This window comes from Engystomops pustulosus, chromosome 6, assembly GCF_040894005.1.
Source record: "Engystomops pustulosus chromosome 6, aEngPut4.maternal, whole genome shotgun sequence".
Classification (NCBI taxonomy): domain Eukaryota; kingdom Metazoa; phylum Chordata; class Amphibia; order Anura; family Leptodactylidae; genus Engystomops; species Engystomops pustulosus.
In genome coordinates, this window is record NC_092416.1 from 8,465,992 (window position 1) to 8,478,359 (window position 12,368).

The 12,368-nt window shown below is 48.3% G+C and overlaps 1 protein-coding gene across 1 annotated transcript; it reads left to right on the forward strand.

Annotated features, from left to right (window-relative positions):
* Positions 1–5,830: 5,830 nt before the first annotated feature.
* On the forward strand, positions 5,831–6,826 carry LOC140065265 (chemerin-like receptor 1). Its single transcript, XM_072112864.1, has one exon. It carries the CDS (start codon positions 5,831–5,833, stop codon positions 6,824–6,826), a length of 996 nt encoding a protein of 331 aa, XP_071968965.1.
* Positions 6,827–12,368: the final 5,542 nt, after the last annotated feature.

The following is a 12,368-nucleotide window of genomic DNA, read 5'->3' on the forward strand; positions in this document are numbered from 1 at the left end:
CGATTGCGCCAAAAATCAATCCCATGAAATACAGCGCAAAGCGGAAATATTCGGGAAAACCCGAAGGATTCGCGGCTGCGGACCCTTAGTAAATGTGCCCCATATTGTTTGGTAGCTTTACTGCTTGTTTAGCATGTATATGTATACTAGCTCTTATGCATTGCTACCTTTTGCCATATTATATCTGTCCCTGTCATTTTGTATTATCTATTATCTGTATTACCATATATACTCGAGTATAAGCCTAGTTTTTCAGCACAAAAAAAGTGTGCTGGAAACCCAAACTCGGCTTATACTAGAGTAAAAAAAATATAGGTTTTACCAGGTTTTGAGGTAAAATTAGGGGACTCGGCTTATACTTGGGTCAGCTTATACTCGAGTATATTCGGGTTACTCTCTTGTTTGTGCTATGTATGTGTAATAAAGATTACGATTTTTCATTAATTATTGTGTAGCCTTGTTTTCTTCCTCTTGTCTTGTCTTGGCTTTTCTGGTATATATTACTGTCAGATTACCTGGAGTACTACTTAATGTATGACTTATTGTTTTTGGATTATACACTTGATCTTAGCCAAAAGACAGAGAAGTGATATATTTACTCCATGTCTGTCTATAAGTATACAGTGATAGCACAGGAGTCAGCCTGGGGCATACAAGTAGGTCCATGGTATATATATATATCTGATTTACCTCCTCACCCTTGTCCTCTCCATCTCCCCTCTTGGACTGTCCTGTTGTCGGCTTTAGTAGGAAGTAGCATCGTTTTGACCATGATGCCACCCACTGGACACAATAATTGTCTGTCCTCCTAGACAGAGGGGAGATAGTTATTGGGTCACGCCGACAGCGGCTGCTTCTACCCTGAGCTCCAGCAGAACATAACAGAGGAGTCCGTAACCATCCTCTTTGTGCTGCTCTATCAGGGCTTGTGTCACCCCAGGTGCCCTCATGGTGCAGGGTCATCACTAGAGATGAGCGAGCACTAAAATGCTCGGGTGCTCGTTATTTGAGTTGAACTTTTCCCGATGCTCGAGTGCTCGTCTCGAATAACGAACCCCATTAAAGTTAATGGGAGACTCGAGCATTTTTCAAGGGGACCAAGGCTCTGCACAGGGAAGCTTGGCCAAACACTTGGAAACCTCAGAAAAGGATGGAAACACCACGGAAATGGACAGGAAACAGCAGGGGCAGCATGCATGGATGCCTCTGAGGCTGCTTAATCGCACCATTATGCCAAAATTATGGGCAACAGCATGGCCATGACAGAGTGACCGAGTGAGGCTGCTATGGAGACAATTAAATTTGGATAGTGCCTGTACATGGCAGTCCAATAAAGTTTTCAAAAACAGAGGACCGGGTCGGTGGCCCTCCAGAAAAATTAAATACATAGAGTACTATAGCTAGAGCCAGTTGGCCCAGGCAAAAAATAGCCAGTTTCCTCTGCTTTAGTGTACAAAGAGGAGGGGAAGGAGGACAATGAGGAGGAGGAGTGCATACATTATTCAGGTTCAGCTTCTTTCACCTGGTGGAGAATGAAAATCCGGAGAAATCCAGGCTTTATTCATCTTGATAAGCGTCAGCCTGTCAGCGCTGTCAGTCGACAGGCGTGTACGCTTATCGGTGATGATGCCACCAGCTGCACTGAAAACCCGCTCGGACAACACGCTAGCGGCAGGGCAGGCAAGAACCTCCAAGGCATACAGCGCCAGTTCGTGCCACATGTCCAGCTTTGAAACCCAGTAGTTGTAGGGAGCTGTGTGATCATTTAGGACGATGGTATGGTCAGCTACGTACTCCCTCACCATCTTTCTGTAAAGATCAGCCCTACTCTGCCGAGACTGGGGACAGGTGACAGTGTCTTGCTGGGGTGACATAAAGCTGGCAAAAGCCTTGTAAAGCGTACCCTTGCCAGTGCTGGACAAGCTGCCTGCTCGCCTACTCTTCCTCGCTACTTGTCCCGCAGAACTACGCACTCTGCCGCTAGCGCTGTCAGAAGGGAAATACTGTTTCAGCTTGTGCACCAGGGCCTGCTGGTATTCATGCATTCTCACACTCCTTTCCTCTCCAGGGATGAGAGTGGAAAGATTTTGCTTGTACCGTGGGTCCAGGAGAGTGAATACCCAGTAATCGGTGCTGGAATAAATTCTTTGAACGCGAGGGTCACGGGATAGGCAGCCTAGCATGAAATCTGCCATATGTGCCAGAGTCCCAACGCGCAAGAATTCACTCCCCTCACTGGCCTGACTGCCCATTTCCTCCTCCTCCAACTCCTCTTCTTCTGCCCATACACACTGAGCAGTTAATAAGGACTGAGCGATGCTCCCCTCTTCTGTCTCGCCAACAATCTCCTCCTCTTTCTCCTCCACCTCCTCCGATATGCGCTGAGAAACAGACCTGAGGGTACTTTGGCTATCAACAAGGGAATCTTCTTCCCCGTCTCTTGTGAGGAGCGCAAAGCTTCCGACTTCTTGCTGACCAGAGAGTTTTTCAACAGGCCAATCAGCGGGATGGTGAGGCTGATGATGGCGGCATCGCCACTGACCATCTGTGTTGACTCCTCAAAGTTACTCAGCACCTGACAGATATCAGACATCCACGTCCACTCCTCATTGTAGACTTGAGGAAGCTGACTGACCTGACTAGCAGTTCTGGTGGAAGTTGACATCTGGCAGTCTACAATCGCTCTGCACTGCTGGTAAACTCTGGATAACATGGTTAATGTTGAATTCCACCTCGTGGGCACGTCGCGCAACAGTCGGTGAGCGGGCAGTTGGAGGCGGCGCTGCGCTGCCCTGAGAGTGGCAGCATCTGTGCTGGACTTCCTGAAATGCGCACAGATGCGGCGCACCTTCGTGAGCAAATCAGACAGATTGGGGTATGTCTTGAGGAACCACTGAACTATGAGATTTAACATATGGGCCGGGCATGGCACATGTGTCAGTCTGCCGAGTTGCAGAGCCGCCACCAGGTTACGGCCATTGTCACACACCACCATGCCTGGCTTCGGTCTGCGCCGTTATGCCCTGTAATAGCTCTTGGGCAGTGTGCCTTTTATCGCCTAGGTTCAGCAGTTTGAGCACCGCCTGCTGTCGCTTAGCGAGGGCACTGCTGCTGTGCCTAGAGCTACCAACTGATGGCACCATGCCCACGAATGGTAATTCGGAGGAGGAGGGGTGGGAGGAGGCATAGTAGGTCCGAGAGACCATGATCGAGGTAGGCCCTGCAATCCTCGGCGTCGGCAGTATATGAGCGGCCCCAGGGTCGGACTCGGTCCCAGCCTCCACCAAGTTAACCCAGCGATTTATAGTGGCCCTGCCCAGCAGCACTCGTCCGTGGTTAGGTGGACCTTGTCAGAAACGGCGTTGGTCATGGCACGGATGTTGTTGTCTGACACGTGCTGGTGCAGGGCTGGGACGGCACATTGGGAAAAGTAGTGACGGCTGGGGACCAAATACCAAGGGGCGGCCGCTGCCATGAGGTTGCGAAAGGCTTCTTTCTCTACCAGACTATAGGGCAGCATCTCCAGGCTGAGTGATTTGGAGATGTGGACATTGAGGGCTTGGGCGTGTGGGTGGGTGGAACTGTATTTCCTCTTGTGCTCCAGCGTCTGGGGTATAGACAGCTGAACACTGCGCATGGAGACATTGGTGGAAGCTGTGGAAGATTGTGGAGGCGAAGGTGTGGTTTTCGAGTGGGAGGTGTTTGTGCCAGGGTCCTGGGCAGGGGGCTGACTAGCAGATGACACAGGGGAAGGAGCAGTGGTCGGCCCAGCCGGAGGTGAACGGCCTTGGTGCCATTGGGTGGGGTGTTTAGCACTCATATGCCTGCGCATACTGGTGGTGGTTAAGCTGGTAGTGGTGGAACCCCTGCTGATCCTGGTGTGGCACAGGCTGCACACCACAGTCCTTCGGTCATCCGCTGTTTCTTTAAAGAACCTCCAGACTTGAGAACATCTAGCCCTCGCCACGGGAGCTTGACTACGTGAAACATTTGGCGCTGATGCACCAGCTCTGGCCCTGCCTCTCCGTCTGGCCCCACCACTGCCTCTTCCAACCTGTTCTTGTATAGGACTCGCCTCCGTCTCACAAGCACTGTCTTCTCCCGGCCTATCAACCCAGCTTGGGTCTGTCACCTCAGCATCCTCCGATCCCTAGATTTGCTCCCCCCTCGGACTTCCTGCCCAGACAACAACTTCACCACTGTCTGACAACCGTGTCTCCTCATCGTCCGACACCTCCTTACACACTTCTTCCACTACGTTTACAATGTCATCATCACCCACAGACTGCGACCATTGGAAAACCTGGGCATCGGGAAAGAGCTCTGCAGCAACCTGAGAAGTGGTTTGTGGCTCTGGGAAGGGTCCAGAAATCAGAGTATTCCGAATGAAATTACAAATTTTCCTGGGAGGGGGCAGACTGGAGGGAAGGAGGTTGAGGTGGAGGAGCTGGAGGAGTGCTCACTTGGGTAACATGGGTGGACTGCGTGGAAGACTGACTGGTGGACAAATGGCTAGAAGCATTGTCCGCAATCCACGACATCACCTGTTCGCACTGTTCTGGCCTCAACAGTGCTCTACCACGAGTCCCAGTAACTTCAGACATGAACCTAGGGAGTGTAGCTCTGCGGCGTTCCCCTGCTCCCTCATCAGCAGGTGGTGTCTCACCCCGCCCAGGACCACGGCCTCTGACCCCTGCAATAATTGGATGCCCAAGCCCACGCCCTCGTCCTCTACCCTTAGCCCTCGGGTTCAACATTTTCCAAAATTTTTTTATAGACAAAACAGAAATATAAACTGTAATTTCTTTTTTTTAAATAGAACAAAACATGCAGAAGAAATCAGACAGCAACCTCAGAAGATGATTGCTATGGCTAGTTTCTAACCTACACTGACAGCACAGAAAAGGATTTTGTGCTGTGACTGAGTGTGTCACTTTAACTTTTGAAAAACGCTAATGTAGCCCTAACAAGGGCTGTTGGGTTCTTGTAGAATCACTCCTGCCTAACACTATTCTAATAGAACAGCCTAACGCTTTCCCTGACCAGCAGCTGCTCTCTCCCTAGCGGCATCCAGACACAGAATGATCCGAGCAGCGCGGGCAGCGGCTAGTCTATCCCAGGGTCACCTGATCTGGCCAGCCAACCACTGCTATCGACGTGTAAGGGTACCACGTCATGCTGGGTGGAGTGCAGAGTCTCCTGGCTTGTGATTGGCTCTGTTTCTGGATGCCAAAAATTTAAATGTCGGGAGATGCCATTTTCTCGAGCTGGCGAAATACTTGTCCAAGCAACGAGCAGTTGCAAGTACGCTAATGTTTGAATGAGCATCAAGCTCGGACGAGTATGTTCGCTCATCTCTAATCATCACGATTAATCATCTGCACTTGCAGGTCTGCTAACAGCCCCTTACTATCTCTAAAGTGGCGGAGGCCCCAAGGGGAAGTGGTCCTGTGTCCCCTCCATATAATCTGGCCTTGATTGCAGATTGTTTCATATGACATTCATATAAATGTCTTATACAATAGAAGATTAGTCTATGACTACAGTAATAAACAGACACAGAAAGAAGTGGCATCTAGAAACTTACATGATATGATCTGTTCCTTCCAATTTGGAACTTCCTTGTGACTTCTGGCCTTGGATTATCACTGGTGAATTTGTCCTGAGATGTCATCATCTTAACAATGCACTTACAGTATCTCAAACTTACAGCCCCACACCGCGCCCCTAAAAGATATACTATATATCCCCTACACCAAAATTAAGCATAATAATAATAATAATATTAAACTAATGTCTTATCAATTTTTTTTAGGCTCAAACTCTAAGTATGGAGAATGTCACCAGGATACAACCACTTAACCATACAAAGACTCAACATGATCACAGATTAATTACTTTTAATATTGTGGTCTACTCGGTGGTGTTCTCACTGGGATCCATTGGAAATGGTCTGGTCATCTGGTTCGGTATGTTCAGATTGAAGAAGACTGTCAATGTGGTGTGGTTCCTCAATCTCGCTGTCACTGATTTTATCTTCACTTTAGCTCTACCTGTCCGTATAAAGTATTATGTGATTCGCCAATGGACATTGGGACCATTCCTCTGTGACCTATACTGGTTCCTCTTCTTCCTCAACACCACTGTCAGTGTCCTACAGCTCATGGTCATCAGTCTCGATCGTTTCCTCTGTGTCTTTTCTCCAGTTTGGTGCCAAAACCACCGGAAACCAAGACGGGCTTTGTTGGTGGCTCTGGCAATTTGGATTGTTTCTGTAACATTTTGTTTGTCTTTCCTCATTGCCGCTAACAAATATGAGATGAAGAAGAATTCCTGCTATCACCAGGCTGATATCTATGGTAAAATAAGATGGATGGGGATCCTAAAATTTGTTGTTTTCTTCCTTCTCCCGTTCCTCGTTATTCTCTCATGTTATATAGCCATCTACTTACGTATGAGAAGTAAACACCTGACTTCCAGATCGCGACCCTATAAAGTAATCTTGGCCATTATTGGGGCATTCCTCATCTGCTGGGTTCCATATAACGTCTTTTCCCTTCTAAGGACAATTGAAGCTGAGAAAATTGATAAGAGAAAATTTCGTATCATAGCGGTCATTAGCAACAACCTGATGATCATCAATAGTTGTATCAATCCATTACTTTATGTCTTTATTGGTCGGGATTTTAAGAAAAAGCTGTGTAGTCTTTGCCAGGGATTGTTTGAAAAGGTCCTCAATGAGGATTTCGAAAACACGTCTTCTAGGAGACCTGAAGCCAGCGCGGGGAATAGAGAGTTAAGTCAGATTACCGCGTCTCTGCTATAAAGCTACTCCAAGACAAACTATCTTCACTTCCGCCAACTCCAACGCTTTGCTTCAAGAGGCCAACTCCACTGATTCTGACACAGATGGGACTTTTTCTCTTGCCCCAACCAATCCCAAGCAATGATTCCTGTCACATGGCTCTACTGGTCAACGGTGGATTATCCGATCAGTGTTTTGGACCAAGACTTCTCATGGCCACACAAACCACACAATCGTGATAAAGCAACATACTAGTAATGAAACATAGAAAATAGAAAAGAATAAAACCGAAATCAAAACGTCATTATGTAGCCTTTAAGATCACTAAAAAGTACAGATTGTCCCACAAAAAATCACCCCTCATACAACTCAAAAATAAAAGAAACCAAGCCCTTTAGAGCAGGGCAGCATTAAAAAAATATTTTGTGATATAGTGCCCAATGGATAAAACATTCTTCCTGCTCGCTCTCCTTTTGTGTGTTTGTCATTTAATAAATTACTTTTGAACTATGATATATGATATGCATCGCGTGTCTTAAAGATTTTTCAGTTATTTTTAATAATACCGTATATACTCGAGTATAAGCCGACCCGAGTATAAGCCAAGGCCCTTAATTTTCCCACCAAAACTGGGAAAAACTATTGACTCGAGTATAAGCCGAGGGTGGGAAATGCATTGGTCACAGCCCCCCCAGTATATAGCCAGCCAGCCCCCTATAGTATACAGCCTGCCCCCAGTAGTATACAGCCATCCCAGCTTGCCCCCAGTAGTATACAGCCAGCCCAGCTTGCCCCTAGTAGTATACAGCCAGCCCCATGTAGTATACAGCTAGCCCCATGTAATATACAGCTAGCCCCATGTAGTATACAGCCTGCCCCATGTAGTATACAGCGAGCCCCATGTAGTATACAGCTAGACCCATGTAGTATACAGCCAGTCCCATGTAGTATACAGCTAGACCCATGTAGTATACAGCCAGCCCCATGTAGTATACAGCTAGCTCCATGTAGTATACAGCTAGCTCCATGTAGTATACAGCTAGCCCCATGTAGTATACAGCCAGCCCCATGTAGTATACAGCTAGCTCCATGTAGTATACAGCTAGCCCCATGTAGTATACAGCCAGCCCCATGTAGTATACAGCTAGCTCCATGTAGTATACAGCTAGCCCCATGTAGTATACAGCTAGCCCCATGTAGTATACAGCCAGCCCCATGTAGTATACAGCCTGCCCCCAGTAGTATACAGCTTGCCCCCAGTAGTATACAGCCTGCCCCCAGTAGTATACAGCTTGCCCCTAGTAGTATACAGCCAGCCCCATGTAGTATACAGCCTGCCCCCAGTAGTATACAGCCTGCCCCTATGTAGTATACAGCCAGCCCCATGTAGTATACAGCCTGCCCCCAGTAGTATACAGCTTGCCCCCAGTAGTATACAGCCTGCCCCCAGTAGTATACAGCTTGCCCCCAGTAGTATACAGCCAGCCCCATGTAGTATACAGCCAGCCCCTATGTAGTATACAGCCAGCCCCATGTAGTATACAGCTTGCCCCCAGTAGTATACAGCCTGCCCCCAGTAGTATACAGCCCGCCCCATGTAGTATACAGCCAGCCCCTATGTAGTATACAGCCAGCCCCATGTAGTATACAGCTTGCCCCCAGTAGTATACAGCCTGCCCCCAGTAGTATACAGCACCCCAGCCTGCCCCATGTAGTATACAGCACCCCAGCCTGCCCCATGTAGTATACAGCCCAGCCCAGCCTGCCCCCAGTAGTATACAGCCTGCCCCGTGTAGTATACAGCCACCCCAGCATAAAAAAATAAACTTATATACTCACCCTCCGGTGGCCCCGATGCGCAGCGCTGCTCCCCCCATGTCTGCGCGGCTCGTCTTCAGGCTTCTGCGCCCGTCTTCTGCCTTCTGCAGGGCGCTGCCATTCCTCTCTCCCGGGCCAGCGCCTAGTATGACGAGCCGCTGCTGACGTCATGCTAGCCGCCACCCGGGGGAAAAACAATGGCGGCGCCCTGCAGAAGACAGAAGACGGGCGCAGAAGCCTGAAGACAAGCCGCGCAGACATCGGGGGAGCAGCGCTGCGCATCGGGGCCACCGGAGGGTGAGTATATAAGTTTATTTTTTTTTAAAGTAATTTTGACTGACTGACTCGTGTATAAGCCGAGGGGATGTTTTTCATCACATTTTTTGTCCAAAGCCATGCCCATGTTCACAGGGGCATGAAAGCTTTGCCCCTGCCGACCCAGCATCGGCTGGAAGCTGTCTGAGTGGAGCTTCCATGTCCCAGTAAACAAACAGTGGCATGGAGAGAGGATAACGTAGGACATAGGGAGCTCCAGAAGAGGTAAGTACTAGTTATTTTTTTTTTTTTTTGCAGCCAACCCCCGGCTACCTCATTTTTCTTCTGTCGTCTCGGACATTCAGTTTAAGGGGCATTGTAATGGGTTTGGCCTATCAGTGTCCCAGGGAATCGTTTACCAAAGTAATGGGCATTGGAAGTCCAGCAATAATCAATTTGTATACACAAGGAACCCCAATCCAACACTTGGGCCTCTTTAGGGGTAACATGAATGCTGTAGTATGTATGTGCAGTCCTATACATGAGGATACAATTTGAGAAGATATAATCATGGAAAAATTAGCCATTTTAGATGCACTAAGCAAAGTCTTGGGGTTCCCCGAATGCTATACAGCCTGTTGTTGTGATGTGGTGCTGCCAACAAGGAAGAAACTGGACTGAGACAAAGAGAAGCATCTCATCACGTCAATGGGCAGATAAGGAGGATGCAGGTCTTCATCCCGCTCCCCACTGGTTCCCCTGGTTGAAGGACTTGCATCCCATCACTGTGTCGGGTCCCCAGGTCTCTGGGGCTCTAAACAGTTGTGTGTGATACCTTATAGGAAAATCTACCTAAGATTCCTTGTCTCCTTCATTGAGACATAATGGCCATCGTCATAGTCCAGGCCCTAAGAATCGTCTGACAATCTCTTATTTAGGACAGTACATCGTCTCTTTTTCTCATCTTGTAGAAATAGATTTTAATGACTGTAGACATTTTGTGGTTGCTACTTCACTTTTTGGATTGGGGATTTCCCACTGGAGGCCTTCTGATGAAAATGTATTTGGGGAGAGCACAGCAATGCATGTTCTTCCTGATTTATACACTCACCGGTCACTTTATTAGGTGCACCATGCTAGTAACGGGTTGGACCCCCTTTTGCCTTCAGAACTGCCTCAATTCTTCGTGGCATAGATACAACAAGGTGCTGGAAGCTCCTCAGAGATTTTGGTCCATATTGACATGATGGCATCACACAGTTGCCGCAGATTTGTCGGCTGCACATCCATGATGCGAATCTCCCGTTCCACCACATCCCAAAGATGCTCTATTGGATTGAGATCTGGTGACTGTGGAGGCCATTTGTGTCCAGTGACCTCATTGTCATGTTCAAGAAACCAGTCTGAGATGATTCCAGCTTTATGACATGGCGCATTATCCTGCTGAAAGTAGCCATCAGATGTTACAGGGTACATTGTGCTCATAAAGGGATGGACATGGTCAGCAACAATACTCAGGTAGGCTGTGGCGTTGTACCAAGGGACCCAAAGACACCATGACACCACCACCACCAGCCTGACCCGCTGATACAAGGCAGGATGGATCCATGACACCAGCACCACCAGCCTGAGCCGCTGATACAAGGCAGGATGGATCCATGACACCACCACCACCAGCCTGACCCGCTGATACAAGGCAGGATGGATCCATGACACCAGCACCACCAGCCTGACCCGCTGATACAAGGCAGGATGGATCCATGACACCACCACCACCAGCCTGAGCCGCTGATACAAGGCAGGATGGATCCATGACACCACCACCACCAGCCTGAGCCGCTGATACAAGGCAGGATGGATCCATGACACCACCACCACCAGCCTGAGCCGCTGATACAAGGCAGGATGGATCCATGACACCACCACCACCAGCCTGACCCGCTGATACAAGGCAGGATGGATCCATGCTTTCATGTTGTTGACACCAAATTCTGACCCTACCATCCGAATGTCGCAGCAGAAATCGAGAGTCATCAGACCAGGCAACTTTTTTCCAATCTTCTACTGTCCAATTTCCATGAGCTTGTGCAAATTGTAGCCTCAGTTTTTCTGTTCTTAGCTGAAAGGAGTGGCACCCGGTGTGGTCTTCTACTGCTGTAGCCCATCTGCCTCAAAGTTGGACGCACTGTGCGTTCAGAGATGCTCTTCTGCCTACCTTGGTTGTAACGGGTGGCAATTTGAGTCACTGTTGCCTTTCTATCAGCTTGAACCAGTCTGCCCATTCTCCTCTGACCTCTGGCATCAACAAGGCATTTCCGCCCACAGAACTGCCGCTCACTGGATGTTTTTTCTTTTTCGGACCATTCTCTGTAAACCCTAGAGATGGTTGTGCGTGAAAATCCCAGTAGATCAGCAGTTTCTGAAATACTCAGACCAGCCCTTCTGGCACCAACAACCATGCCACGTTCAAAGGCCACAAATCACCTTTCTTCCCCATACTGATGCTCGGGAGAACTGCAGGAGATTGTCTTGACCATGTCTACATGCCTAAATGCACTGAGTTGCCGCCATGTGATTGGCCGATTAGAAATTAAGTGTTAACGAGCAGTTGGACAGGTGTACCTAATAAAGTGGCTGGTGAGTGTATATATATATACTCACATTGGTGTCAGTGGCTATTACATATAAATATATACTAATAATTATATATATATTTATATATGTCATTGGTGTCAGTGGGTATATCTGTGTATATATTGGTGGTAGTGGGAGCATAGCAGAATCGTTGGTGTAAGTGGGAGTATAGCGACATATACCGTCGCGCTGAAAACCCACGCAGACCGCTCTTGCGCAGCCGCAGTGAGCGGAGAAGCAGGCACCGCGAGATTTGCTGTACGCGCATGCGCGATAACAACCGAGAGGTTGGTGACGTCACCGCTTTCGGCAACTGAAGGAGGGAGCTTAGAAAGAGGGAGGCGTGCATAATTAATGTTCAGCAGGGAGCGAAATAGCGAAGGGGTAGCACCGGAGCCTCATTTGCATATGTGAGTAAAACGTTTTTTCACATAAACCATGGGTTTATTTCACTAACCAAAGAATGTGTCGTGATCAGCATAAAATAGCCTCCAGGGTGGTGTGCTCCACTCATTCCGTGCTTGCAGTAGGGGTAGGTTTCCTTTAACTTTTGTAAACCCCTGAACATACCTTGAAAATGATAGCGGCACAAACAAAAATGTGAGCAGCGCAAAACAGCACAAACGTAGCAGAACTGATTGGCACCAGTTTTGTTTGATTTGGCCAATGTCGGGGGGGGGGGTGCTGGTTGACCTCTGATGACCTCTGGAAAACTTTTATTAATATCTTAGCAATGACAAGATTTCTGCTGCATAAACGGAGCACAAAAGTTTAACAATTTCGTTAGATTTGAACAAGGTGTGTGTGGGGGGGGGGGGGACTTCACTCAGGTCTGTGCCGCTGCTCTGGAGCGTTA

Coding starts and splice junctions, on each gene's coding strand:
- LOC140065265 (XM_072112864.1), top strand. CDS start 5,831: ATGGAGAATGTCACCAGGATACAACCACTTAACCATACAAAGACTCAA.